Source organism: Aulonocara sp. 'chitande type north' Nkhata Bay, linkage group LG6 (genome assembly GCF_057382095.1).
Source record: "Aulonocara sp. 'chitande type north' Nkhata Bay isolate Kocher_YH1m ecotype deep benthic linkage group LG6, A_spYH_male_GT1.1, whole genome shotgun sequence".
Lineage (NCBI taxonomy): Eukaryota > Metazoa > Chordata > Actinopteri > Cichliformes > Cichlidae > Aulonocara > Aulonocara sp. 'chitande type north' Nkhata Bay.
In genome coordinates, this window is record NC_141349.1 from 36,712,112 (window position 1) to 36,739,616 (window position 27,505).

At 40.4% G+C, this 27,505-nt stretch overlaps 2 protein-coding genes across 5 annotated transcripts in view; one reads left to right on the top strand and one right to left on the bottom strand.

Annotated features, from left to right (window-relative positions):
* Positions 1 to 20,779, top strand: part of myh11a (myosin, heavy chain 11a, smooth muscle) — a 33,020-nt gene extending 12,241 nt beyond the window's left edge. Inside the window, exons 4-43 of one of the 3 annotated variants that reach the window (XM_086296721.1) lie at positions 489 to 516; positions 3,873 to 3,972; positions 4,090 to 4,116; positions 6,580 to 6,672; positions 6,772 to 6,835; positions 7,608 to 7,706; positions 8,187 to 8,330; positions 8,553 to 8,648; positions 8,805 to 8,923; positions 9,017 to 9,169; positions 9,636 to 9,809; positions 9,884 to 10,057; positions 10,183 to 10,297; positions 10,878 to 11,071; positions 11,504 to 11,625; positions 11,705 to 11,774; positions 11,895 to 12,055; positions 12,155 to 12,263; positions 12,402 to 12,533; positions 12,658 to 12,864; positions 12,981 to 13,118; positions 13,200 to 13,323; positions 13,406 to 13,577; positions 13,665 to 13,877; positions 14,035 to 14,179; positions 14,282 to 14,488; positions 14,606 to 14,710; positions 14,838 to 14,990; positions 15,185 to 15,433; positions 15,602 to 15,814; positions 15,944 to 16,156; positions 16,263 to 16,424; positions 16,871 to 16,999; positions 17,078 to 17,166; positions 17,257 to 17,380; positions 17,470 to 17,678; positions 17,821 to 17,929; positions 18,033 to 18,205; positions 19,323 to 19,355; positions 19,833 to 19,967. In XM_086296721.1, the coding sequence (XP_086152847.1) occupies positions 489 to 516; positions 3,873 to 3,972; positions 4,090 to 4,116; positions 6,580 to 6,672; positions 6,772 to 6,835; positions 7,608 to 7,706; positions 8,187 to 8,330; positions 8,553 to 8,648; positions 8,805 to 8,923; positions 9,017 to 9,169; positions 9,636 to 9,809; positions 9,884 to 10,057; positions 10,183 to 10,297; positions 10,878 to 11,071; positions 11,504 to 11,625; positions 11,705 to 11,774; positions 11,895 to 12,055; positions 12,155 to 12,263; positions 12,402 to 12,533; positions 12,658 to 12,864; positions 12,981 to 13,118; positions 13,200 to 13,323; positions 13,406 to 13,577; positions 13,665 to 13,877; positions 14,035 to 14,179; positions 14,282 to 14,488; positions 14,606 to 14,710; positions 14,838 to 14,990; positions 15,185 to 15,433; positions 15,602 to 15,814; positions 15,944 to 16,156; positions 16,263 to 16,424; positions 16,871 to 16,999; positions 17,078 to 17,166; positions 17,257 to 17,380; positions 17,470 to 17,678; positions 17,821 to 17,929; positions 18,033 to 18,205; positions 19,323 to 19,347 (5,333 nt within the window). In that variant the 3' untranslated portion in view covers positions 19,348 to 19,355; positions 19,833 to 19,967. Of the gene's footprint in view, positions 1 to 488; positions 517 to 3,872; positions 3,973 to 4,089; positions 4,117 to 6,579; positions 6,673 to 6,771; positions 6,836 to 7,607; positions 7,707 to 8,186; positions 8,331 to 8,552; positions 8,649 to 8,804; positions 8,924 to 9,016; positions 9,170 to 9,635; positions 9,810 to 9,883; positions 10,058 to 10,182; positions 10,298 to 10,877; positions 11,072 to 11,503; positions 11,626 to 11,704; positions 11,775 to 11,894; positions 12,056 to 12,154; positions 12,264 to 12,401; positions 12,534 to 12,657; positions 12,865 to 12,980; positions 13,119 to 13,199; positions 13,324 to 13,405; positions 13,578 to 13,664; positions 13,878 to 14,034; positions 14,180 to 14,281; positions 14,489 to 14,605; positions 14,711 to 14,837; positions 14,991 to 15,184; positions 15,434 to 15,601; positions 15,815 to 15,943; positions 16,157 to 16,262; positions 16,425 to 16,870; positions 17,000 to 17,077; positions 17,167 to 17,256; positions 17,381 to 17,469; positions 17,679 to 17,820; positions 17,930 to 18,032; positions 18,206 to 19,322; positions 19,356 to 19,832 lie in introns of all 3 variants that reach the window. The other 2 variants (XM_086296719.1, XM_086296720.1) reach the window with 2 other exon arrangements.
* On the bottom strand, positions 20,169 to 27,240 carry LOC147328397 (nuclear distribution protein nudE homolog 1-like). 2 transcript variants are annotated; one of them, XM_086296722.1, is made up of 9 exons: positions 27,070 to 27,240; positions 26,599 to 26,689; positions 26,317 to 26,470; positions 25,734 to 25,882; positions 25,492 to 25,628; positions 24,745 to 24,921; positions 24,577 to 24,662; positions 24,331 to 24,485; positions 20,169 to 23,071 (listed from the first exon to the last, which is right to left on the bottom strand). In XM_086296722.1, exons 2-9 carry the CDS (start codon positions 26,682 to 26,684, stop codon positions 22,978 to 22,980), a joined length of 1,038 nt encoding a protein of 345 aa, XP_086152848.1. In that variant the 5' UTR covers positions 26,685 to 26,689; positions 27,070 to 27,240; the 3' UTR covers positions 20,169 to 22,977. The 2 variants fall into 2 exon arrangements, with proteins under 2 accessions (XP_086152848.1, XP_086152849.1); XM_086296723.1 differs by having other exon boundaries at positions 26,599 to 26,765.
* Positions 27,241 to 27,505: the final 265 nt, after the last annotated feature.

A 27,505-nucleotide genomic window follows, 5' to 3' on the forward strand; every position in this document is an offset into this window, starting at 1 on the left:
TACTCCCCCAGGGGTGGTTTGTACTGAAGTATACAGTTACAGTTTAGCCTTACATGGTCTTCGTGTAATCTCCCTGGAGTATTTTTGGAGATAGTCTAATGACTCATTGTTTTTGCGCATTCAGAGTTCATTTTCATGTGTAAAAATCAAAGTATTTTTAAGAGTTACATGTTTTCTTTGGCACAAGGGAGTAAATCACAAAGCCTAGCTGGTGTTTTAAGTTTGACAGTAGATTGATCTTTATTGCTGGAGAATTACATGTGGTTTCACAGTAGTGCATTTGACTACTTTGCATGGTGAATATAAGTGGTAGAAAGAAAAGAAAGAAAATAAAAGTCCCTCATGTCTGTCATGCACAATAAAAATTACAAATGTATTCTACAGTTACTGCAAATTTATTTAGCTGTATCATGAATTTTATGTTTAAAAGTATTCAACATAAGTTGTAATAAAAATAATCTAACACTGACTCTCTCTTGATTCTACAGATCGTGAAGACCAGTCCATTCTCTGCACGTAAGTGAAAATCTCTCTCCTCCATGCTCACCTGTTCCATCTCTGCATGTTTGTTTTTTTACATTTTAAACATCACATAAAAGCAGGAGTGAATGCTACATCTGTTTGTGTGCAAGAACAGTTACATAATGCTTGTGTAAACATAGATCTAAACAGACGAAATACCTTTTTGGTCTCTCAGCACCGTTTCAACCATTAGTGCCAAAAAGAAATGATTTTGTTTGTTGGATTTTGTTACCATGGAGTCATCTTGTATTCAAAGACAGCTAAACTGGATGTGCTTTAATGCTTTTACGGTGCTCCCAGAGGCCCCTCTCTCCTCTCAGACCCTTACTCAGGAAGTATGCCCTGGATCCTGATGGGAGAACCAGATTAGCTCTGCAAATGTTTTGGCTCTATTTTGTTTGTTTATTTGTTCTAAACTAATTATTGAGAACTTTGACTGGGCAATTGGACATCCAGGGACAAACGGCCTCATTTTGTCTCTTAATGATAGCTTGATATTTGGACTGGCCTGAACTGAACTGTACCTTTAATTTATAGAAAACAAAGTGAGTTAATTAGTTTTTCTTTGTGTGCTGGAGTGACTTCACATTTTGTCATGTACCATTTTAAATTAGTTGCACAATATAATCTTTCTGTTTATACATGTATATCTCAGTCATAAATGTAATTTAAAGACAATCACAAGAATAACCTTCTACACAAGAAGGTTAATTTACATGAGGCCATATTTAAAACTGTTTAAAGTTTTGTACGCAGAGCCGAAACACCATCAGCTTGGAACATCAAGTCCTTGCACTTTTTAAGATTTCTGAGCCCCATCAGGCCTTTGGACCCATAAAAGGCAAAAATGTTTCAGCAATGATACGTGGAATTTCATTTATGACATTCTTCCTTGTGGGTGGATGCACTTGTGTTTAATTGCTTTGTATGCTTTGTGGTATTGTTTTTACAACAATCTATTATGGGCCGCTTGCATCTTAATGATTTTTAGTGAAAGCACTTTTTAATGTTGTGACTGGAGACTTGTGTGTGTGATTTTAAGCTGTTAATTAGTTGGGAAATTACACAGAGTGACATTTCTGTCACAAATTTCATATACTTCCTCTGTGGATGGACATGCACCGTTTTACCATGTCTGAAATCTGGTGAAGGCAAAAGAGGATTCAAAAGCATGACTTTTGAAAGTGAAGGTTAGAGTAATCAAACAAACAAAAATAGACTAAGGGTCGACTAAATAAGTGGATCCGGATGACCAAAAAAAGGGAACTAAACTTGAGGAATAGGCTTGAACATTAGAGAAACGTTGGATGGCAGACAAGAAGATCCAAACTAAATACTACAAAGAGGAATAGATAACAGGACGCAGGTGAAGCAAATCAAGATACAGACAGTAATTACAGCGTTATTAATACAAAATACCAAAACAGTTTCAAACCTATTATAACAAAATTAAAACGGCTCCAGTCTGGACTTTTATTTGTGGGTTTGATTATATCTTAAAATGATTCCTACTGTATCTTCTGGTTGCTGAGTCCTGATGAATGTATTATTTATTGTATTTCCCTGATTGCTCCATATAATAGTAAAAACGTGCCATGGGAAATAGTTGGGATGCTAAGAAATTTTTGGCATTTCAGCTTCACAAGGTCACCAGTTTCTTTTGTCTGCTGTTCAGTATATTTTCATGAAAAACAGACTGATGGGACAAGAATATTCACTATACTTCTGACTAGCTTAGGGCTCAAAGTTATAAATTTTTTAATGAGGAACGCCAAATATTTAGCCTTCCTGTCTGTTCTTGTAATTTTGATTTGTCAATCTAATAAAAAAGGGTGTGCAATTCATTTTCTCAAGGGGCCTCAAGTTCTCAAGAAACTGGAACTGCTGTGGAAGATCACATTAATATGCTGAACTCTGCTCAGTGTTAATTTTATCACTTTTGTCCACAGTCCCAGTTTCTCATGGGGCCCCCCTGGGAAAAATGATTGCCCACCTCTTCTTTAAAAGACGATACTACTTCCCTGATATTCAGTGACACATGTACACTTGTAAAATGTAGAAAAAATTGATGTTTTTATGAAATTAAATTCCCAAATATTAGAAATGCGGCCATCCATTCTGTAATCGTTCATACCCTTTCAAATAATCTTATAACAGCAAGTGAAACCTGTGCTGCTTACTGTGGATAAGCCGGATGAGACAGCTTGATAAACTATCAGGAAAAAAATCCCAACAGAATTTGCTCTGCACTAACAGCTGCCTGCAATAGCAGCCTGGATGTCATATATCCTTAGCAGACCTGAGCAGGACTGAGTAATTACACTCCTCTTTATGCTGCCAGGCCCTAACACAGTGAGCATCCGATGCCTTTTATGGACCCATGACCGAGCATGTCTGTGTGTTCTGGCTAGTGGCTGATGGCTCTGTGATCATTCAACTTTATTTGAAGTAGCCAAGTTCATTTTCGGGGAATAAATTGCATCGTCTCGCTTATGTTTAAGTAATTAGATGCCTTTCAAGCATACAGTAGCACGTTTTAGATTTTTGTCTAGTCTAAGAGTCGTTGTCATATAACTTTCATCAAGTTATCAGGTATATAAACGAATATAAGAAGTATATTAACATGAAGTATCGGGTCACATTCTAAGAGCTAGCTCGGCTCTAGTGGAATGGTTGCATGAAATACTCCCTCCTGTCTCTTCGGGTGCATCTTAAAACCGATTCTTATATAGTGCCTTTCTAGTCTCCCAGAGTACTCAAAGCACTTTGTACAACATGCCGCATTCACCCATTCACACAAGCACTGTCTTCTATGTTTTTAAATGCTTTCTAACTAGCATTCACACACATTCATACTCCAATGGATTCATCGGAGAACAACTTAGGGCTAATATCTTGCCCAAGGATATTTGACATGCAGACTAGGGGGAGTCAGAGTTCGAACCCCCAACCTTCCGATCGGTAGACGACCTTGTTAGACTTAACTAGAGTAACTCTGAATGAGTTAAATTTGGAAATCTTATAATCGGTCTCAGACAACTTTCTTCCCTTATGAACAACAGGTGAGTAGCATCAGTATGCACAAATAAGAAAAAGGGTAATAAATCCCTTTTAAAATAACCTTTTCCCTGAAACTGTGTAGATTATCACAGGACCTGTGTGTAGTATACAGTCTGAACAATAACATTATGCTTTGTGTCAGGCACAGTTATCTCTGCAGCACATGATTTCCATTCAATTAAACTGGGTTACTGAAGTGTGAACAGAAACCTGTCAGTATTGCTTATCTTCATTGTCCTCTCTCCTTCTCTATTTCTTTTTCAATCCCACTGTAACTTTTTCCTCCCTAGTGGAGAGTCTGGTGCTGGGAAGACAGAAAACACCAAGAAAGTCATCCAGTATTTGGCTGTTGTGGCCTCCTCGCACAAAGGCAAGAAAGACAGCAGTGCTGTAAGTATCTGTGTAAAGAAACCATGATAGTTAGGATCTGTCAGCCAGTTCCCTCACTCTTAATGACATAGGAAACTACCCAGTTTAATCCTGTATATTACCATTTCCTCCAAATAGCAACATGCAGGATCACAGTTGGCTTACGTGAGTAAAGGGGAATGCCCGGAGTGTGTTTTTCTGTGTGGTTTTCATGTGTGTGTTCCTTCTTTAGGTTAGAAAAGTGCATGAAGATTGATAGTGTCACTGTTGCCCCCGAAATACCTGTTTTTCTACTGATTTTGCTTACACCAAAAGTACAGATGCCAAATGTTACTTTCCTTCTGTTAGATGGTGTTTACCCTAATATTCATCATCAAACAAAGTTTATTAAGGCTGCATGATCATCAGATTACTGAATCTCAGTCACATTTCAAACCTTGTGTTGTTCAGTGGCAGATATCCAGTTTTGCCTTCTCCTCAAGCGGTTCATTACGTTCAGTTTTTTGACCTCCATCTTCTTTAGACACCCTTTCACTGCCAGTGGAGATTATATGCAAGCCTCCCTGACAGTGAAAGGGTCTCTCACAGATCACAGTGTGAGCATGCCCTGTTTTTACCTATCAAACACCAGTCGCCCCCTTCCTTCCTTCCTTCCCTCCCTTACTTCCTCATCCGACTGCCAGTGGGCCTGACGTGGGCCGTGAGGCTGTCCTGTAACTTTTACTTTGTGGAGTTTTTAAAACTCAGTTTGGGAAACTCTGTTGACTTTTAAACATTGTGACTTCACTAAAATCAGCAACAAACTTGAAGCTTTCACAAAAAATAAATAAATTATTTTAACGGTACTTCAGCTCAAACCTCACAAGTTGATGTTGCTGTTCTGGTGCTCGGGTAATAATTGGAAAAAGTCAGTCAAAGCAACGCTTCCCTTTGGCTCTGACCCTGCTCACTCAGAAGGTCTTTGCTCCCAGAGGAATAATTATCTCTGGACACTGTCCTCTATAGGACCTTGAGGCTCCCATGGACTGCCTGTGCAGAAATAGCATTGGATTAAACTCTTTTTTTTCTGCTTTCTCTTACTTCCGCTCATTCTCAAGCACTTTTTTAGCAGTTTCTCCTAATCTGTACTCTTAGATATTTGTATTTAAACTATGTCTCAAGGATCAGTCTTTCCCACCAGCTGTAACTTTCTCTTTCATGCTGTCTTGCTTTGCATCTTTTTTCCTTTTCTATTTTCTCATTTTTCCTTCAGAGACTTAAATAAACAGGACCTTCTTCTCTGCTTTGCCACCTCTGAACTGCATCTCATCAGCGGGTCTGTATCCTCCTGTTTTTTTCTTACATATAATATAAATACTTGGCTTTTAATTGAGGACACAACTTTTCCCAAATTAAAGCATTTTTCTAAGAGGCAAATTCCAAAATTATTTTAGTTCTCTTTTTTAAATTTTCCCATGTTCCTTTGAAATGTCTATATGTCTGTTTGGTTTGCTAAAGCAAGCTTAAAATATCTGTCAAAATATCACTAGTTTTGCCAAATTTCACATAAAAATACAGTATGAAGTGAAATAATGTGAAAACCGGGAATATTACTTCAATTCACATTCAGTCAGTATTGGCTACGTCTTTTACTTATTATCATTATTTCTATTTTTAATTACGGCTGTGGCTGACCTCCATATTTGTCAGTGAGTTCCAAAAACAGTCCTCTAATATATGGAAAAATATATATCAGCATTAGTAAAAACATCTGTAAACCACATATTTTGAAACTGAGCTTAACGAATTCACACAAGTTGGCAAACAGCTTCACATGGCTATCGTTTGTCTTCATTATCTTTGTGCTACAAGTCGTGCTCCTTTCTCTTCTTCCTAGCTTTAGCTCACTTACAGTGTTGCTAAGGGAGGTGTTTTTAAGCAAGAGAGGTTAGGTAGAGGTCTACAGCGCCCGACCTGGATACAGACTAGGACAGACCACTTTGATCAGGTGGATTAACTCAATGCAGAGTGACGGGGTGTCTGCCTCATTTACTGACTATCGCCCAGCTCCACCTGCATCTACAGTCTCTGCAGTCACGCTGGAAGCAAATCGCATCTCCAGTAGGATGTTTCTGAATCAGAATCATTTTGATTTGCCAACGCACTGAATAAAAAAAACTTTGTTGGAATATTTTCACAGCTTTTCAGCTGGTATTTGGAAGCCTGTGACCCAACATAACCCACCTCATCCATCTCAGCCTCTGATCTTCGTCATCAACAACAGCTTCTCTGGATTTTAACAGTTTCTCAGAACTGATGGAGGAGTGTTTTGGTCATGTCTGTGTTATGTAATCCATCCAGTATTCATCAGAAAATCAAAGAAGACTACAGTGAAATTATTATATTAACCTTTTGTAACTTGATATAAATGTACTTGTCCAAATATTCATTGTTTAGTGAGGACCCGCGCCCTTCGTCTTGTTTTCTGCCTTTTTTCCCTTGTCACTGATGATATTCTGGTAGACCTACGCTAACCTATCAATACTGACCCTATACTACTTCATCCCCACCAAACTCCAACTCCACTGCATCACAAGCAGCGAATCAGTCCTTCTTAGTCACATTTTTCTGTGTTGCTGTCATCACTAGGGGGAGCTGGAGAAGCAACTCCTGCAGGCCAATCCTATCCTGGAGGCCTTTGGAAATGCTAAGACCATCAAAAATGACAACTCCTCAAGATTTGTGAGTTTTGTGAAGTTATAGAATACATTGTTTAGATGTTTTCTTAGTTATATTTTTTGCACGTATCGTGATCTCACTTCTCATTTATCTCTCTCACAGGGAAAATTCATCCGCATCAACTTTGACGTGACCGGCTACATTGTTGGAGCCAACATTGAGACTTGTATCCTTTTTACTTTTTAATCTTAGACATATTATTTTTACAGTGAGAAGACTTTTTGTGTTGCCTTTCATCTGCACCAAAAGTTAAATGCTATGTGCTGCTTTTTGATTTCAAATAAGTTATTGCAAAGTTTATCTGCTGACAGCTTTTGAATAACAGTTTATTTCGGGCCATTATAAATCATCTTTTTCCTATAAAAGGCGTTTTTTTAGGTATATAATTCAAACTTGCATCATCTATGAGATTTTTAAAACAATGACTGCTAGCTTTGTTGCTAATTACTTAATTACTTATTACTATTACAATTATTACAATTACTTATTAATCACTTGGATGAACTGTTTAGATTGTTTAAAGTCACAATAACCTCAGAAAATAAATGTTTGGCTTTAAATCAAGAATTCATACACTGATTACTGCAAAAATTAACACTAATATCTGATGACAGTTTATTTTTAAACATAATGTCATACTCTTCTGGACATTTTTCTGTCATATAACTTAGGAATAAAATCAGGGCTTGTGAAAATATTTCACATTTGGCTAGATACTGAATAGGTGGCACTCATTCGATGACATTTTGGAGAGAGATAGATTATTAGATCATTAGAAACTGAAACTTGACTGGCTTGTAAAAAAAAACACAAGGCATTAATTATATTCTTCCTATTTAGTTAAAACAAGAATTATCATTTAAGGCTGAACAGAGGTTTGTAAACTAAATTGCCCCTACTCACAAATGAGATTTTTATTCTTTAACAGTTGCTCTCAGATCTGCTGGAGAAGTCTCGCTGTATCAGACAGGCAAAGACAGAAAGAGCTTTTCACATTTTCTACTACATGATTGCTGGTGCCAAGGACAAACTGCGCGGTAAGATGATTATAAACCCAAAATATGTGTGTGATTTCTTTGATGCTGCTGCTCAGCTGTTAGCAGGGCTTCTTTGATGCTGCAGCAGTTAGCAGGGCTTCTTTGACAGTGTGTTGTACATATCACCGTCATGTGGAAGTCTCATCTGGAACTGGAGGAAGGGGAAAAGGAAGTCACTTCTGGTCTTCGTTGACTGTCATGCATGTCACAATTTATCCAGCTGGATTATGAAAATGTTTTTTTAAGGTCATGGAGGAAAAGAATTTTCTCAAACTCTCAAAGAAGATTTTCTTTCAACTGATGTTTAACCACAATAATCAAAATAAAGCTGAGTAAAGCGTTCCTGCATGTTATTTATGACCACTCGTGCTATTTTCTCACGAGAGCAAAATCTTCATAAAAAGTTAAGCCTCACTGATTCACAGATTACTGACCACAGAACGATGATGATGATAAGTCGCTGTTTTTCTTTATTTTCAGAGGAGCTACTTCTGGAGCCCTTCAGTAATTACCGCTTCCTCAGCGCAGGCCACGTCCAGCTCCCTGGCCAGCAAGACGATGAGATGTATGAGGAAACCATGGAGGCCATGAATATCATGGGCATCACAGAAGAGGACAGAATTGGTATCAGCGTAGTAATAAGCATAGCATTAGCATCGCTCTAATACTGTCGGGTCTTTACCTTCTGAATCTGGACTGTTGTTGTGAATTTGCATTGAAGAGGCAACATTCATTTACATTTAAATCAGAAAACAAGCTGATTTTGGGGAAATGTTCCAGCAAACAAGAAGAACATTATTATTAGTGTTTCCCCGTGAAGTCAACCACTTGATTTCCTTGTTCCAGATATCCTGAAGGTGTGCTCCACAGTGATGCAGCTGGGAAACATTGAATTCAAGAAAGAGAGGAACCAGGAGCAGGCAACCATGCCAGACAACACTGGTTAGACACAACTTCTTCCTGCCATTAGAAATCCCACTAGGGGTTATTGACTTTTACAAAGCCAGCTGTAACTTTAAAAATGTATTATCTATAGCAGCAAGAACACCTGGGTGAAATAATATTGTGTCCAATATGACAAAATTTCTGTCTTTGTAGCTGCGCAGAAGGTGTGTCACCTGCAGGGCATCAATGTGACAGACTTTACACGAGCCATCCTCACCCCTCGCATCAAAGTGGGCAGGGAGGTGGTGCAGAAGGCACAGACCAAAGAGCAGGTACTGCAAGGAGGAAACTGTTTAAAAACACAGGAATAACTGTGTGTTAATCACAGTCTGGTCTGTGTTCTTCTGTGTGTCTGTGTCTGTTAGGCTGACTTTGCTATAGAAGCGTTGGCCAAAGCTGTCTTTGAGCGACTGTTCCGCTGGCTCCTGGGCCGGGTTAACAAAGCCCTGGATAAGACTAAACGCCAAGGAGCCTCCTTCCTGGGAATCCTTGACATTGCCGGTTTTGAGATCTTTGAGGTATAGATCATCACACACTGTAAAAAAAAATTGTAATATAAAAGAATTTTACTGTGTATTTTCCAGTTTTGTACTGTTCTTCTAGAATATCATTAAATTTACATAAATAGACTGTGATTTTACATTTCAAATGTAAATTAATGTAAAATCACTGTAAATGTAATAAAACATAATTTTCTTGTTTTTTAAATGTATTTGTCTGTATATATGCATATTTAGATTATTAAAATACATTCACAAATGAAAAAGGCAAAGTCCCATGTAAAATTAGGACAACAAACTGTATTGTCATTACTGGAAATAACCGTATTTTCATGAGAAAGTTATTTTCTGGTATTATTTTGGCGCCCCAGCTGCCAGAATATTACTGTTTTTTTAGGATTTTTTTTTTTTTACGGTGCAGAGTGCTTGGAAAGATAGTGGATGTGATATGCATGTCTTCATCTTTGTGTTCTGGCTATTGCAGGATAACTCCTTTGAGCAGCTGTGCATCAACTACACCAATGAGAAGCTACAGCAGCTTTTCAACCACACCATGTTCATCCTGGAGCAGGAGGAGTATCAGAGAGAAGGCATCGAGTGGAACTTCATTGACTTTGGCCTTGACCTCCAGCCCTGCATCGAGCTCATTGAGAGGCCAGTAAGTGTTAATAATAAATAACAGCATCAGTTAAATCTTACACAGCCTCTTAATCACATAAATATTCTCTGCAGAACAACCCTCCAGGCATCCTGGCCCTGCTGGATGAAGAGTGCTGGTTCCCCAAAGCCACAGATATCTCCTTTGTGGAGAAACTTTTAAACACACAGGGCAACCACATGAAATTTGCCAAACCTAAACAGCTTAAAGACAAAACAGAGTTCTCCATTCTTCATTATGCTGGGAAGGTGAGAATGATGGCAGTTAGGAGAAGGGAAAAATGTTCTGTCTTCATAATGTTTATCTTAATTTGAAGACAATCATCTTGCATTCTCATGAAAGCTCACATAACTTTGTCGTCTTGCTGTTTTAGGTAGACTATAACGCCACAGCCTGGCTGACAAAGAACATGGACCCTCTAAATGACAACGTTACAGCACTGCTCTCCAATTCTTCTAACCAGTTTGTCCAAGACCTCTGGAAAGATGGTGAGATGCATATTATGATTTTATTCCGTCTCATAAGTTTATTGTAAGCCACTCTGAGACAAGGACCAAACTCTCCTCAGTGATAAGGCATAAAAACAGCAGAAGCTTCTGCTGCCACAACTAAACTAGATTTTCTTCTTTACTGAAATCCTAGAAATGTTTTTCTGCACATTTTGCCTTTGTCTTTGGAGAAACTTCTAGGTTAGGGCTTCCTAGCTTGCCCTGAGAGGCACTCAGAAAAGAGACTATTTATCTAGGAAGTTCACTTCCCGGTTAAATAAAAGGGAAAAAAGAAACCTTAGTGATTGTTGAACTATTTTGGAGCCACAACTAAAGATATCACCTTGATTCTTTCATATTGATTTTTAGATGGGACAACTCAGATTTATTTTACCTTAAGAACATTAAAGCAAATCTGACGTGTACACAATGAAACAAATTACCCGAAAGCAACACACACATTTTACCTGCTTTTATCAATATGTTTGTCCCACAAAAGATATGCAATTAGATTCTTAAAACTGAAATAGGCATTAAAGCAAAGACAAGCTGATTTTACACACTGTTTTGTGTTTTTCAGCGGACAGAGTCGTCGGCCTTGACACATTAGCTAAGATGTCAGACACCTCCGGCCCGAGCGCCTCAAAGACCAAGAAGGGAATGTTCCGCACAGTGGGGCAGCTCTACAAGGAGTCTTTGGCAAAACTCATGACCACGCTGCACAACACCCAACCCAACTTCGTCAGATGTATCATCCCGAACCATGAGAAGAGGGTAAAGACAATTAGCAGCAAAACTACTAGACTAGCAATAATAAAACATAATTTTAGAGGTGGTTGCTGGTGGTTAATGATCAATTAATCAAGTGTGTGTGATTATCAGCTCTTGGCTGCTATCTATCCTCTTAATTTCCTATACCTTAAATGTGTACTTAGTATTTCACAGGATGGTGTAAAACCCTATAAGAACTTTTTTTTCACATGACTATAGATGCATATTGAGAGGAGAGCTTTTTCATCATCAAATAAATTAGCAATTGATCTCACTCCATATGTGGCCGTATTTCTAAAGTCATGAAAAAAAACACACACACATAACATAGACAAAATGAATTTATTACTAACCGGTCAGCATAAGCGAGTTATACTGTATGTATTTAGTTTTTGAAAACTTTATGTAATAAAACTGCAATCCTGCTCTACTCAGGCAGGGAAGCTGGATGCTAACCTGGTCTTGGAGCAGCTCAGGTGTAACGGTGTGCTGGAAGGAATCAGGATCTGTCGACAAGGCTTCCCCAACCGAATCGTTTTCCAGGAGTTCCGCCAGCGGTCGGTCTAGCTACTACTATACTATTTCAGTCAAAATTTCTCACCATATTAAGTGTAACATCTCTCTGGCTTCTTGCAGTTATGAGATCTTGGCTGCTAACGCTATTCCCAAAGGTTTCATGGACGGAAAACAAGCCTGCTGCCTCATGGTTAGTTCACAACTTCAAAATTGTCATCCATGTTCAATAACATTGACACACACCAAGGTAGAATTATCCTGTGTGACAACTTAATATATCACATCATTTACTGATCTCCTGTCTCTGTAGATCAAGCATCTGGACTTGGACCCCAACCTGTACAGAATCGGACAGAGTAAAATCTTCTTCCGCACGGGAGTGCTTGCTCAACTAGAGGAGGAGAGAGATTTGAAGATCACTGTGATCATCATTGCTTTCCAGGCCCAAGCTAGAGGCTTCCTGGCCAGAAAGTATGAAAATTGAAGCCCCCCCTTTAAAGCAGTTTATTTGTTGCTGTTATCACCGTAAATAAAACTTTGCATGTTGCACTATGTATTTTTTTTTTGAAGGGCATTCGCCAAGCGACAGCAGCAGCTGACAGCTATGAAAGTGATCCAGAGGAACTGTGCTGCCTACCTCAAACTAAGGAACTGGCAGTGGTGGAGGCTTTTCACAAAGGTCAGCTAATCAGTCTCTAGAAGCATATAAATGCAACAAAACCATAGTACATCTGTGTGTTTTTTGAGAAAGAAACTTTCCAGATACTACAAAATTATTTTGAAATGACAAATTCTGCCTTTTCCTTCTGAACAACAGGTTAAGCCTCTGTTGCAAGTGACCCGACAGGAAGAGGAGATGGGTCTCAAGGAAGAGGAGCTACAGAAAGCCAAAGAAGTTGCCACAAAGTTTGAGTCAGAGCTAAAAGAAATCACCTTGAAACATACACAGGTAAGGGATTAAATGCGCATCAATGACACAAACCTTGTTTTGCTTTCTTTTAATGAATCCGTTCAGCGTTGATTCGATAAAGTTTCCAGTTATGGAGAGTCTGCTGATTCTGCCTGTCTGTCAGATTGTGGAGGAGAGAAACGCACTGCAGGAGCAGCTTCAGGCAGAGACAGAGTTGTATGCTGAGGCTGAGGAGATGAGGGTCCGTCTGGCGGCGAAGAAGCAGGAGTTGGAGGAAATCCTCCATGAGATGGAGGCGAGGCTCGATGAAGAGGAGGAGCGTTCTCAGGGGCTGTTAGTGGAAAAGAAGAAGATGCAGCAGCAGATGCAGGTCAACATGTCTGTTTCGCACTGTTGTTCAGTTGGAGTTGTTATTGCTCGGGTAGCTGTGCTTTCACAGTGTGATAAAGCTGCTGGAGAAACTGAGGGTTCAGTCTTTTCATGCAGGAGTTGGAGGAACATTTGGAAGAGGAGGAAGACGCTCGTCAAAAACTGCAGCTCGAGAAGGTTACCTGCGAGGGAAAGATCAAAAAGCTGGAGGATGATATTCTGGTAATGGAGGACCAGAACAACAAGCTGCTGAAGGTAAGTACTGGAAATCAGCATTTTTCAAAGTAAGTCACTTGGGAAACTAAATACATCACCGGCTTTGTGATGTTTTTGTAGGAGCGAAAGTTGCTAGAGGAGAGAGTTGCAGACTTCAGTGCTAACCTGGCAGAGGAAGAAGAAAAATCTAAGAATCTCACTAAGCTCAAAAATAAACACGAATCCATGATCTCTGAATTAGAAGGTAGTCACCTTGTATGCATTTGTAACGGTACTCATATCACATTTCTCATACACATCATTGAGTGGTATCTCTCTCGCACTAGTCCGCTTGAAGAAAGAGGAGAAGACCCGTCAGGAGCTGGATAAAGCTAAGCGCAAACTGGAGGCGGAGTCAAATGACCTACAGGAACAGATCGCTGACCTGCAGGCCCAGATCGCTGACCTCAAAGCTCAGCTTGCAAAGAAGGAGGAGGAGTTACAGAACGCCTTAGCCAGGTAGTGTCAGACTGGTGTATTTATTTCTTCAAAACAACACTAAGTTCTATCAGTTTTAATAGTTTAATATACTCTTGATTCTCACAGGTTGGAAGATGAGTCTGCCCAGAAAAACAATGCTCTGAAGAAGATCAGAGAGCTGGAAGGACACATCTCCGACCTGCAGGAGGACCTAGACTCTGAGCGGGCTGCCAGGAACAAGGCCGAGAAGATCAAACGGGACCTTGGGGAGGAGCTGGAGGCCCTCAAGTCTGAGCTAGAGGACACTCTGGACACCACTGCCACACAGCAGGAACTAAGGTTACACAAATATGTATTCAGAGGAATTTATAATACATTCACCTTTTACATGATGAAGCTATCTTAGAGAAGAAAAAGATGACTAACAAAACATAACCAAAAAACAAAATGTGCATGCTTAAAAAAATACCTGCATTATCCATGTATCTGCCTACAGAGCCAAACGTGAGCATGAAGTGACCCAGCTGAAGAGAGCCATTGAGGAGGAGAACCGGACCCACGAGGCTCAAATACATGAGATGAGACAGAAACACACTCAGGCTGTTGAGGAGCTCAGTGAGCAGCTGGAACAGTCAAAACGAGTAAGGCCACTATTTTATGAATCATTCTTAATACCCAGCTGTCATTAGCTTTTTATTTCTTTAATTTCGTATTGAGGATTCTCTTTATTTTCCTCTGCTCAGGTCAAGTCAAACCTGGAGAAAGCAAAACAAGCTCTGGAGAAGGAAACGTCAGAGCTAACTATGGAGGTACGCTCACTGACCCAGGCCAAGCAAGATGGGGAGAACAAGAGGAAGAAGCTAGAAGGTCAGGTGACGGATCTTCAGTCCCGCTTCAACGACAGCGAGAAGCAGAAGGCTGAGCTGACAGAGCGCTGCTCCAAGATCACTGTAAATCACTTTCACTAATTATTTAACAACTGGAAAAAAATGTGAATCATTAAAAAAAGAATGCCACAAAACTACGCTTGAAAAAGTAACAAACACATAATTTTTATTCCTGTACAGATTGAACTGGAGAGTGTGACAAACCTACTGAATGAAGCAGAAGGAAAGAACATCAAACTGAGCAAAGACGTGGCCAGCCTTACCTCCCAACTCCAAGACTCTCAGGTAACCGAACGTTTACTCTTAACATGTTGTTAATAACACCACACAAACATTTAGTCTTTGCTGTGACGATGAAATATATTAAACTTTAGAACAAACGCACTGACTACTGAACTCTTGTGTCTAACAGGAGCTGCTGGCTGAGGAGACACGCCAGAAATTGCAGTTCTCCACAAAGCTGCGACAGGCGGAAGACGACAAGAACAGCCTACAGGAGCAGCTTGAAGAGGAGATGGAGGCAAAGAGGAACGTGGAGAGACACGTGTCCACTCTCAACATCCAGGTCAGAGGCCGAACTCTGTTGATTAAGACTTTAAGAGAAATTGGCGGGAGCAAAATAAAGATAATATGATGGGAAAAAACTGGAGCGATATTGGAGTGAAGGTTTACTGTAAGCTAAAGCTCATAACAAGAAAACACTCTTGTATCATGTAGAAGATTCCTCTCTGTTACATAACAGTTTTGCTTTGTGTGCAGCTATCAGATGCAAAGAAGAAGATGGATGAAATGTCAGGCAACATTGAGCTGCTGGAGGAAGGAAAGAAGCGTCTGCAGAGAGATTTGGAGGCAGCGAACACTCAGTATGAAGAGAAGGCCTCAGCATACGACAAGCTGGAGAAGACCAAAAATCGTCTGCAGCAGGAGCTGGAGGACACGCTGATGGATCTGGACAACCAGAGGCAGAACGTTTCAAACCTGGAGAAGAAACAGAAGAAGTTTGACCAGGTCTGCTAAACCAGAAAACAAGCTTTTAAAATATCATTCATGGGATTGAGCCTGTTTTTAGAATTTCACAGTTAATTGTAGTCAAGATTGTGACTTTATTATATAAGATTATATGCACAGTAAAACAGATTTGTTAAATTCATAGTTATTTGTTTCTTTGATCTCCAGATGCTGGCCGAAGAGAAGAGTGTCTCCAGTAAATATGCAGACGAGCGAGACCGTGCTGAAGCTGAGGCCAGAGAGAAGGAGACCAAAGCTCTGTCCCTGGCAAGGGCTCTAGAAGAGGCTCAGGACTCCAGAGAGGAGCTGGAGAGAGCCAACAAGGCCCTAAAAGCAGAGATGGAGGACCTGATCAGCTCCAAGGATGATGTGGGAAAAAATGTTAGTGTTGGAACATCTTTCACTCACTTGGCACTGGTCAATAGATCTGCAGGCTGAAAGTCTGTAGTTACAGGTATATGTTTACAGTGTCTAGAGCTTTCCAGTTAATTTAAAATGTATTGATGGAAGGTCCATGAGCTGGAGAAGTCCAAACGAGGCCTGGAAGCCCAGGTGGAGGAGATGAAGACGCAGCTGGAGGAGCTAGAGGACGAACTGCAGGCGGCTGAGGATGCCAAGTTGCGTCTGGAGGTCAACATGCAGGCTCTGAAGGCCCAGTTTGAGAGAGACCTCCAGGGAAGAGATGAGATGGGAGAGGAGAAGAAGAGGCAGCTGATCAAGCAGGTAAATAAAAGCCTTCATTCTTATACCAGAAGGATGTGAATGATTTATTATCAAAGAATGCTATTTCAGCGTCAGTAATCATTGCAATGATGCACACTGGCTGCAGGTCCGTGAGTTGGAGACGGAGTTGGAGGATGAACGTAAGCAGAGGGCCACAGCAGCAGCAGCCAAGAAGAAGCTGGAGATAGACATGAAAGATCTGGAGGGACAGATCGAGACAGCCAATAAGGGACGTGATGAGGCTATCAAGCAGCTCCGCAAGCTCCAGGTCAGAGCAAAGGACACTGAGAAAATTCAGCACAGAAGAATTTATATAAATACTGTATGGGTCTTTTAGTTTTCACTGTAATTTTTTAGATGCATATTTACATTAAAGCATATGTTGTAGTGAAGGTTTTTATTTTAAAGGTAAAATGTTTTTGGATTTTTTTTTAACTTGGAAGCAAACACATGTAAAACTTAACTTGTTGTTTTCTTGAAATAAACTTGTAGATATGTAGACAAACATCTTCTTAAGGGAAAATTCCCCGGTTTTGGCTAGTAACTGTGACTTTAAAGGGAAATGTCAAAACACTAAAATAAGATATGATCACTAAGAGAAGCACTTGAAAACAGGACTTGGTATCATCAAACACAGATCATCTGCCTCAAGTATCGTAAATATACTTGAAACATTATCTGATGTCTTTTCTCTGTTTCTCTTCATCCCTCCAGGCCCAGATGAAGGACTACCAGAGGGAGCTGGAAGATGCTCGTGCTGCTCGAGAAGAGGTGCTGACCACCGCAAAGGAGAGCGAGAAGAAGGCCAAGAGTCTGGAGGCTGAGCTCATGCAGCTACAGGAGGTAAGGCTGTCGATTCCTAACAAGGCAAGAACCTCTCTGGGAGCCGGGGCTCAAAATAATGAATGTATGTGTTTGCAGGAACTGGCTGCAGCTGAGAGAGGACGGAAGCAAGCAGAGGCTGAAAGAGACGAACTGTCCGATGAGCTGGCGAGCAACACCTCTGGAAAGTAGGTGTAGAGTTCACTCTGTTGCTTTGTCTGTGAAGTGAACCATGAAAAAAAGATGGTGGCATTTCTTACCATGCTCTCTGTGCTCAGGTCAGCCTTGTCAGATGAGAAGCGTCGCCTGGAAGCTAAGATCGCCCAGCTAGAGGAGGAGCTGGAGGAGGAGCAAAGCAACATGGAGATCCTCAATGACAGGCTGAGGAAGAGCACACAACAGGTGATAAGACTGTAGCAGACATGATTCATGAAGTGTTAAAGCACTGGGCAGAGTTCTCATCCCTCTCTTTGCACGTACTCCACCCACAGGTGGATCAGCTGAACAATGAGCTGCAGACGGAGCGCACCACCTCCCAGAAGAACGAGAGCGCTCGGCAGCAGTTGGACCGCCAGAACAAGGAGCTGAAGGCCAAGCTCCAGGAGATGGAGAACCAGGTCAAGTCCAAGTTCAAGTCCTCCATCTCTGCCTTGGAGGCTAAAGTGGCACAGCTGGAGGAGCAGCTGGAGCAGGAGAACAGGTCAGGGACACATAAACACAGAGCATACCGTATGTTTGATGAATAAAAAAATATTTACTTTTTTTGGTGGTTTTACCTTCTTTAAATTGTATCAGCTGTACTCATATTCATTTCCTCTTAACTCTTGTCCATCTTGTCTCAGGGATAAGCAGACAACTGCCAAGAATATGCGCCAGAAAGACAAGAAGCTCAAGGACCTGATGTTGCAGGTGGAAGACGAAAGAAAACAGGCAGAGCAGTACAAAGACCAGGTACAGTCACGGAAACGTTTTTGTGCACGAACAAGAAAATAAATGCAGCTTTGATTGTGCTTGTCAGTGCCGAGTTAGCATATTCGCTTTGTTCACTCACCAGGCGGAAAAGTCAAACACTCGCATGAAGCAGCTGAAGCGGCAGCTAGAGGAATCGGAGGAGGAGTCTCAGCGTGCCACAGCAGCCCGCAGGAAGCTGCAGCGGGAGCTGGATGAAGCCACTGAGGCCAACGACGCCATGACCCGCGAGATCGGCTCTCTCAAGAACAAACTCAGGTAGGATAAAACGTCAAAGGGTCGTTCTGCTGATGGAGGTGATGTTCACCTGCTATTTCCATGATGCCACAACAGGACACAGACATTGCAGTAAGAGGTTGGGATGCTGTGTAAAATGTAAATAACTGAATGTAATGGTTTGCAGATCAGTTTAACCTGAAATACTACAAAGACAACAGGCTAGGTCTCCATGGTAACTTAGGTTTTAACATGACATAACCTGGTCGGTTTCAGAGTTTTGGCTTAAAATCAGCTGGAGGAACCACATTTTTATTATTACGTTTTTTTAAACCATGCTTTGCTTGCAGTATAGACTCTGTGGTGAAGCACTATGTTTTTATATACATACCTTACTAAAACCCCTGAATGAAGCTCAACTGTACACAGCACTATGCTCATCTTATTTGCAGCCCGAGTGTTAGTGAGGTGTTGTTCACCAGCTCCTTTGGTGGTACTCAATGTATCTAATTTTATGCAGAGCAAGTAAAGAAGCTAAATGGCACCAGCCCCCCTCCCTTTATATGCAAGAACACTCAGAGCCTGAAGCAGAAACTCTTTCACTTGAAAGTTGACTGTTAAATAATTTTCATGGTACCAGTTACCTCTGAATGAGGATTTAGGTTTTGTCGAGCCAGCTAACACAAAGAAACTCTGGCTTCGCTGAACTTCCTTCGTAGTAAAACCCTTGAGTCTCAAACTGTGCTGTTGGAAGAAGGAACTAAACCTGTTAAACATATTTTTGACATGATTCTCGCATCAAAATTTAAAAAACTGTATATTTGAAAAGCAAAATTAACAAAATTGTCTTTTCTGCTTCTTTCAATCAAACAGGCTTCGAGTTATTTGCAAATCTTAGCATTCTGCTCTAACATTTTATAAAGCATCCAAACTTTTTTGTAGCCACAGTTGTACACAAACAACAGTTTACAGATTTGCCAAACTGTAGACAGGTTAAAGCACATTTATTAGTTTTAAATGCTCTCAGTTAAGCTACATTTCAGTGCTACAGAGCATAATTAATGTCATTCAAAGGGATGTAAATGAACACTTGAAGCATTCACATTCTTTCTAAAGTTGATGAGCGGAAACAAAACAATCATGTCCATCTCTATTCCAGAGGCAACCCTGAACCCAAGGAGTAACGCAGCAGGTATCTCTGCGCCTAAAAGTTACCCCATCACTATTTCTCATTAACATACCATAACTTTTCATTCCCCGTGCACACCCTTAATGCTCTCATTTCTTTCACTGAGCCTAACTGAGGGAAATGTGGCTATCAGAGATGTAACTGAAAAATTCTGAGTCCCAAGTCATATTGCACCATTTGGTTTCCATTGTACCCATTTCCTGGGGTCATATTTTTCCTCAGTGCTTGGTTTAACTGCCGTAAACCAAACTCATTTTCCTGACCAAGGAGTTAAAATGAGTTACAAAGATAACCAGCGTGCTTTACCCGTAACCGAAGCACAACCTGTACATTCTGTACTTCATCAACGCTCCTTTTGCAGTGTGCAAACACCCAACTGGTTTTCAAATGAACTTAACCAACACAGAGCCTATTGCATCCCCTCACTGTGACAATGTTTCTTTCTGTTTGTGTCTTGTGTACTTTTTTGTCCTATTTTAGGCGTGGAAATGAGCCCCCCTTTAGCAGCACACCTCGGCGCATAGGCGGAGGCCGAAGGGTGGTCGAGGATGCCTCAGAGGAGGACACCGACTCCCAAAGCGACTTCAATGGAACAAAGTCCGCTGACTAAGGGACTTTTTAAAAAACCATATATGAGAAATACTGTTCAGGGCAAAGCCTGCCACTTAAAACAAAGAAAAAGCCTATTATGCTATCTATCTGTCCTCTTGTTTCAGAGCACCTTTTCTTGACACAAAAACAATCAGGACATGATTTCAACTTAGTGGGGTCGTCTAGTGGTTATGCTTTTGTGTGATTTGCTGTTTTTTTTTTCCCTTTTCTATTTTCACTGTTTTTTTTTTTTTTACTGCACTGACACAAACATAGGAGCCTCTAATTAACACCCACTTAGTACTTAAAGCAGTGACAAAGTGTAAATCTACAGATGTAGAACTATTATCAGTTACCGTCGTCCTGTTGCCTGTGACTGCTGTTATTGTTCCAGAGCACCACTCTAGGGTTTCAGATTGGATGCATAGACAGATATTTCAATCCCCAGTCTGCTTCTAGTCAGCAGTGTTGTTTATTACCCCCCACCAAGGAAAAACATTTTTAGCTTCCGTCATATTATTTGTGCCTCTCATGTGTCCAAACCTGTTTAGAGACGCGGTTTATGAAATGTTTGAGGTCAGACAAGGTTTTCGGTTACTGTTAACCAGAAAACTGAGTCACATATCAACATGGAGCACTAAGCAACGCTCAGATCTTCTTTCAGTAGCTTTCCTCTCTCCAGATTTACTGTACTTAGAAACAAAAAGTCCCTGATCACCCTAAACTAAGTCAATCTCATTTTATAATTTTCTTTGTATTCAACAAATGTTTACATGGCACTTTTTGTATCCATTACCTGTTGAACCACCTGCACAAGAAATAAAGAAAAAAAAATAGTTTGACTTTCTCCTTTTAATGTTTCTGTCTTGGTCAGTAACTCACTCACATTATTCACATCTGCTCAGTTTAGTAGAAAAAGAAAAAACGACTGCAAACCAGCAGGATGAAAGTTGGGTATAGTACCTCAGGCACAAACAGTTTAAAGTCAGCATACAGAAGCAGCTGCAGGCGTCCTAAACAAACAGCCAGTACACAGTGATTACAAGGATTACAACTGGAAGTAGCTCAAGGAAGATTAAAGGGGACCAGTTATGCTTCCCTTTACTTTCTGTCACACTTATAGACGAAACAAGGCCAAAGTTTCAAATCATGAGGTCAGCATATGTGTTAGGATTCCCTGTGAGTCAATATTTCTAGTTCAAGCCTGCTCTAAAAACTATTTTCTGTCTACTCTGTATGTCGTTAAAGAGGATATCCTTAATGTGTTCATTTCAGTGAGGTTCAAAACTTCCGTTTAGGAGGGAGCAGACATAAGAGAAAAAAAAAAAGCTGGCCTAAATTAAGATCTACAATAACTTGTTTCAGGCAGTGGATAAACTCGGACTGTAAAAAGGTCCTGAATGAGACAAATGATGATTATTTTTAACTGTGTGACCTTCATAGCGCCTCGGTTACACTCAAGAACATTAATATGACTGTAGAAACAAGCATTACAGGCCCCCTTTAAACTGTCCTGCAAACAGGAGGACCTCCAGATTTCAGATGTTACAAGTTAATTCCTACACAAAGGCTACAGTGCAGTATACAGTGATAGCTACTGTATAAAGGTCATATTTAGATATGCAACTTTAATATTTGCTTAATGAGCTGCTTAATGAGCTGCTGGATGGCAGTAGTGACAAGATCCATTTAAACAGAAACATTTCAGGGAAAAGCATAGCTGTCACATCAGAATCGCTCCATTTCCTAATTTCAAAGTCTTCTTTATACCTACACAAATATACGAACAGTGCTAATTTGACCATTTCAAAATCTATTATTGCTTATCATGTTTACCATATGTCCACCATGTAAGTCTAAGTGGCAGAAAGAGATACTATACATTCAAGTGCCTGTCTAAAATATACTGTCAGCTACCATCAGTAAAAAGGTTTATGATAACATTAGATCATAAATCTTCAGCATGATAAATTTTATCTTTTATAACCCCAGTAAAGCAGAAAATAGTTGGTGTGTGAAATGGTTGGAGGGAGGTAATAGGAAGGACCCGAATGATAACGAAATGGGGTTGGGGGGTATACTAAATGCTATTACTTTAACCACCATGAAGTCAAGTGGCACCCCTCTCGATGAAAATCTGACAGAGATGATGATCTGTTTCGGTATTTTAACACCTGGATCAGCCGTGGCACAGCAGCAAAGCAAGAGCCCAAAAACTGAAGAAGTAACAGCAGTGATGAAGGCTGGCTGAAATACTAACGCCAATTCATGGCAGGAAGTAATTCATTGTCAGCTCATTCATTCACCCAGTCTGAAATATTTTTAAACCAAAATATCAATCTGTGTTCTTCAAGACATGATGGGAAACGATAAACACAGAAAAGGCCAATGACAAAGCTAAACCATGTTTTTCATATATATCTCAAAGAAAAACAAACCTATTGCTTTTGTTATTTTCAGTTTTCCCATTTATCACAGCTTTGGTTTTGACTTGGTCACAAACACAATATTTGCTCAACTTTTCCATAAACAATACTCCAGATTCTTGGTCCCTATACCAGGGTCACTTTCCAGTGCTTTTAATTATTAAAACTGTTCCTTACATGGATAATGATTAATAGGCTAGTGCACTAGATTAGTGATGTAGGAGCAGAAATGTTTACAAAGCCCTGCTGTGCTTGATCCAACCACAGAAAACACAGAAGGTCCATGAGTTTTTTTTGTTTTTGTTTGTTTTTTTTGTTTTTTAAGTTAGCCACCACAGCATTAGAGATATAGTGGAAGATATGCTCCGAATGGTAGGGTCCACAGGATGTAGTGCTGCCTCCTGTGATATGGTGTGGTACAAGCCTGAGAGAGCAGAAGTTCGTGTGTTAATGGGCAGAGCCTCTCTCTTTGCTCAGTGAGGGCACGGTGCAAGGACAATCAGCAGGACGTACGGCGACAAGGAAGACAGCTCAGCTCAAAGTCCAGGGGTGTCATATGAGGAAGGTCAGGAGGGAGAGAGAAAGGAAGGGTTTTTTCCCCTCCCCTCTCATAGCAGTATCTTGACCCCTCCCTGTGGAGACTGGGCACCATGGGAGATCCCTCTTGGAGGAGCTGGTCCAAACTCTAACCGTTTCACCAAACTGAAAAACAAAGTTCAACTCATGAGCTAAAGCTGTACATTCAGAGTCACAATCTTTTTTCAAATGTAGTTACAGTCAAAGGCCTCAAGGCTTTGCATTTGGACTGTTGCCATCTTGTTTTTTGTTTGTTGTGTTTAACAAGCACAGGGTGGTTCTGACTGAGAGACCCATAACAATGCTTGTGAGTTAGTGGCTTATTAAACAAAGTTAGGCAGCCAGACCCTAAAGCATATCCTGCTTTATCATTCATTTCACATCTTGAATGGAGCCAGAATGCACAAAATAAACATCATGTTTGTTCAGTAAGACTTCAAATTAATGAATGACTTTATAAAGTCATCAGGAACATTTTTACTCATGTCATAAAAGTAAAGAGGGGAGCATCATTCTCCCATCGACCTTTTACAGAGTTCATTTTGCAACCCCCGGAGACGCCCCCTGCTGGCCATTACATCATGACATTACACATGTCACTGCTTGGGTTTAGCCCAACTTCATCTGGCTTTTCAGGCCCAGAGGCCACATCCATTTTTAACTCTGTTCCCCATAAAGATGACATTTGACGGCACCCCTGTGCTGGTGTTTTGACACCTCAGTATATATTGATAGACGTGGAAAAACAACCGTTGGAATAGTTTCCAGGTTTTGTGATGGGTAGCTGGACAGGCAGAGCTCACCCCCTCAACTTCTGATGCAAACCCGGCCATTTTGTTCCATATGCAGGCATGAAATATGACAGTAACTGCTCAGATCATAAAACAGCTTGAATAATTTCTCCTAGGAGAAGGTAAAGACTCTATGCATAGTCTATACAGGTTATAACTGGTGTAGAGACCTATATATGCCAACATTCAACTACACATTACCTCATGTATTACATTGTTTAGCAACAAACACCATTATCACCAGTTATCACTACCAGTTGGCAAAGTGGTAAAGATAAAAGGCACCTAATTTAAGGAAGTAAAATTAAAGTATCATGCAGATTCTGAAATATTCAAATAGCCATTAAGTTTTATTAAATTCTGTTAGCATGCAATAAGCTACTAAACTTTTTTCCAGGGACAATCAACAAAAATAGAATAATAAAACTCTAAAATACCAAACAGCAACTTTAAGAGCTGGAAATTAGGCAAACAGAGAAGTAACAAGGTGCAATCTGGATCCATAAGAAGGCCAATCATAAAGTATGCAGATAGCTAGACGTGTATTACTCAAAACAGATCTTCTACTGTAAACTCATGATGACATTCCCTCACCTGTCATACTGAGAAGGAGGGCTCAGGCCCACCGCCTGGAGCTCAGCACCTGCATCTAAACCCGAAGGACTGCCAGGACCAACTGTAAGCGCCGGTCTGTTGACGGATGTGTCGTACACAAAGTCTCGACAAGATGCCAACTTGGACTCCAAATTCTGGCAGGATTAAAATAAATAAATACAGAAATCAATAATAAAGACATACAAACCAACATAGCACTTTCAGTACAAGTATTAACTTTCTTACTCCAACTTTTCTGAGTAGTTCCCCAACGATGTTGAGTGCAGATATTCTAGCCGATGTAGTAAGCGGGGTTCCTGTTAGACTATCGCCTAAAACAACAACCACACATAAGCTGATAAACACATGTTTTTTTAGTATAGAGGTACTTATTAAGATAGAGTTTTATATTACCTCTCCGGATGTTGGAAGCTGGGGTTGTGACATATGAACTAATAGGTTTGGAGGGTGTGACGGGGATGGAAGGATTTCCAGCTGAGGGTAACATCGTATCAGGACGATCTGTGTCTTTGCCCAGGCTGCTGGATGGCCGTCTCTCCTTCTGTCGTACAGCCAGCTCATGGCGAAGGTCTGCCGCAAGTTACAGAAGTAACAGAATTTAAACCATCTTCTAACCAACCACCTATTATAGTTTTTCAGAAGTAATTTATATTTGTGGAAAAAGCTGGCATATGGGGCAGGCAAACATGATCAAAAACAAAAGTAAAGGTGACGCTGGTTGCACAATGAAACCTGACGACCAACTGCCGGTTCAGTTTCTCACAGCACATTAAAAGCACATACAATATATTAACTGTGATAGCGTTCCACACTTTAGAAAGATTCACCAAGTGAATTTCCACACACCATATAACACTAAAATATATGCCTATAGCTGTCTGTGAAGACCAGTTAAGCATAGACTCATAAACACTTATAAAACCCATTAAATAATTTTACCTAGGTTACTAGTTAAAACATATCCTATAAAATTATTATATATTAACAGTCAGGTGTACAATAAACGGGAAGAACAGGACATAAATAAAAACAGGAACTGCTGAATTAATCAAACTATCAAAATTCACTGAGTCAGTGATAAGAGAAATCAGCAGTTCTTGTGAACCTGAGAAGCTGCTTTGAGTGGATGATTGTGTGTACCTCTAGCTTCGTCCTTGAGCCTCTGAACAGACTCAAGCAGGTTCTCTTTCTCATCCAGCTCACTTTCAAGAAAGGCGTTTCTCTCAATGACCTGGTTCATCCGCTGCTCAAAGTCCTCCAGAGACATGATGGTAGCCCTGAGACAAGCAGAGAGGACATATTATGCAATATTGTTTATATATTGGCAAGTCTAACAGGCACAGCATGGCTGTGTGAACATGTACCAACTTTTAAGCACTGACCTTTTGGTTCTCTCCAGGTCATCATTGGATTGCTCTAACTCTCTGATATACTTCTGCAGATGATCTCTAACTGCTCTGGTCTCTCCCAGCTCTTCCTCAAGTGTTGATATGTGCCTCAAAGCATCAGAATGCTGGACTTCAAATTTCTCCTACAAAAAGCACAAGAACAAATAAACTGAAACTGACAGTGTCAGCTTGGCAAGGTCATGGCAAATTAATCAACACAGCTGCCGTTCATATTTTAATAAGAAAAGCTGACTATTTTATTAAACGTTGAGACAATAAACCCTTTAAAAAGTTCCCTCTCCCCACATTTGAGCATTTTTTGAACACACAACTGAATTTACTTTCTCCACTATGCTTATTTCCCCATGGACCACTGACTAAAATAGCAGTCAGCTGCTTTATACCCAGGCAGCAATTTTCCTAGTGGCAGTAGCAATAACAAGCTGAATGTTGGTAGGCTAAAAGCTGCTTGTGTGGGGTGTGTCTGTTCCAAATCCTCAATGTCACTAAGTGGAGCATCAGTGCTTGTGTCCCTCTATTAAGGGGCCACAGCCTACTTAAAATCAAGGTTGTCTACCTTTATGTTTTCCAGTTCTACACGAAGCCGGTGATTATCCTGCAGGAGCTCTTTGTTTCGACCCTCACATTGCTTCAGCTCTGTCTCAAGCTCAGCCTCATAGTCCCGACTCATCTGCTGGAATTCCTGCAGCTCCTCTTGAGCCTCCTCAGCCCTGGTGACAGAGCAATGTACAACACCTCCAAAATATCAGCTCAGCACATGTTAAGAATTATATAACAATAACTGCAGAAAGTAATTTCCTAAAAGTAAGTCCTCCGATTGTATGCCTTTTTTTAGTACCTTTGCTCGTATCTCTCTGCTTGCTCCTTCCAGAAGCCCAGCTCCTCTTCTAGGGATGCAAACTTGCGTGTTGTCGGCTCTACCATGTCTGCTGCTCCGAGTAAGGATGGAGGGAGGATTCAATCAAATTATAGCTTTCTCCTTTCTTAAATTACGTGGTTGTCTCACTTGGGGACACATCATTACAAAACCGTTAGCGAGTGCTAACTTTATTAGCTAACACAAATTACCTCCGCCGAACAATTTCCTTCACATACTTATGCCAAAAAAGGGATAACCAAAAAAATAGTTTTAAAGTTTATTTGTAGAATAGTAAAAAATGAAACGGAAACTTTTAAATCTAAATGCAATGTCAGAGAATGCATATGGCCCGGCTAAGTTTTTAGCTAACTTAAGCTAATATAGGCAGCTAACCGATCTAGTTCGATATGTGATTCTAAAGCTGCTCTAAACGGAACTAAACACACTCACCTGCATATGAAGGAACGATTAAAGCATGCTACAGCTAAGGGAATGTACTTCGATGTGATGATATTTTTTCCGGATTTATTGAGTATACGTATTGAGAATTGCACAAACTAATCCTTCGTTACCACGTCGATCGTCTCGCCAACCAAATAAATACGAACATTGAGTTCGTGAAGCTCATTGGGCAACACAGATGACGTTTTTAAAGATTAACCAATCATATGATTTAGCAGACCTGTAGGCCGGGAAGGCGGAGCCTCAAGCACAGTCCGTTGTTTCTGCTTTGTAAGGCGTTTATGATATTTCATACACTGCATTTATAATAAAAGAAATTATTGTATAGCCCTCACATTTAGATTTAGATTTTCTTTTTTTTTGTTTGTTTGTTTTTTGTTTCAGTATTCTGCCCATATTACTACACCGACTGTCTGACAGGGAA

Excerpts from the sequence above, each read along its gene's own strand:
- LOC147328397 (XM_086296722.1), bottom strand. The coding sequence starts at position 26,684 with ATGGTAGAGCCGACAACACGCAAGTTTGCATCCCTAGAAGAGGAGCTG. Across the intron at positions 24,663-24,744 it reads AGCTTCCAACATCCGGAGAG|GCGATAGTCTAACAGGAACC; the intron begins GTAATATAAAAC and ends TTGTTGTTTTAG. Across the intron at positions 23,072-24,330 it reads CCTCCTTCTCAGTATGACAG|TTTGGTGAAACGGTTAGAGT; the intron begins GTGAGGGAATGT and ends TTTGTTTTTCAG.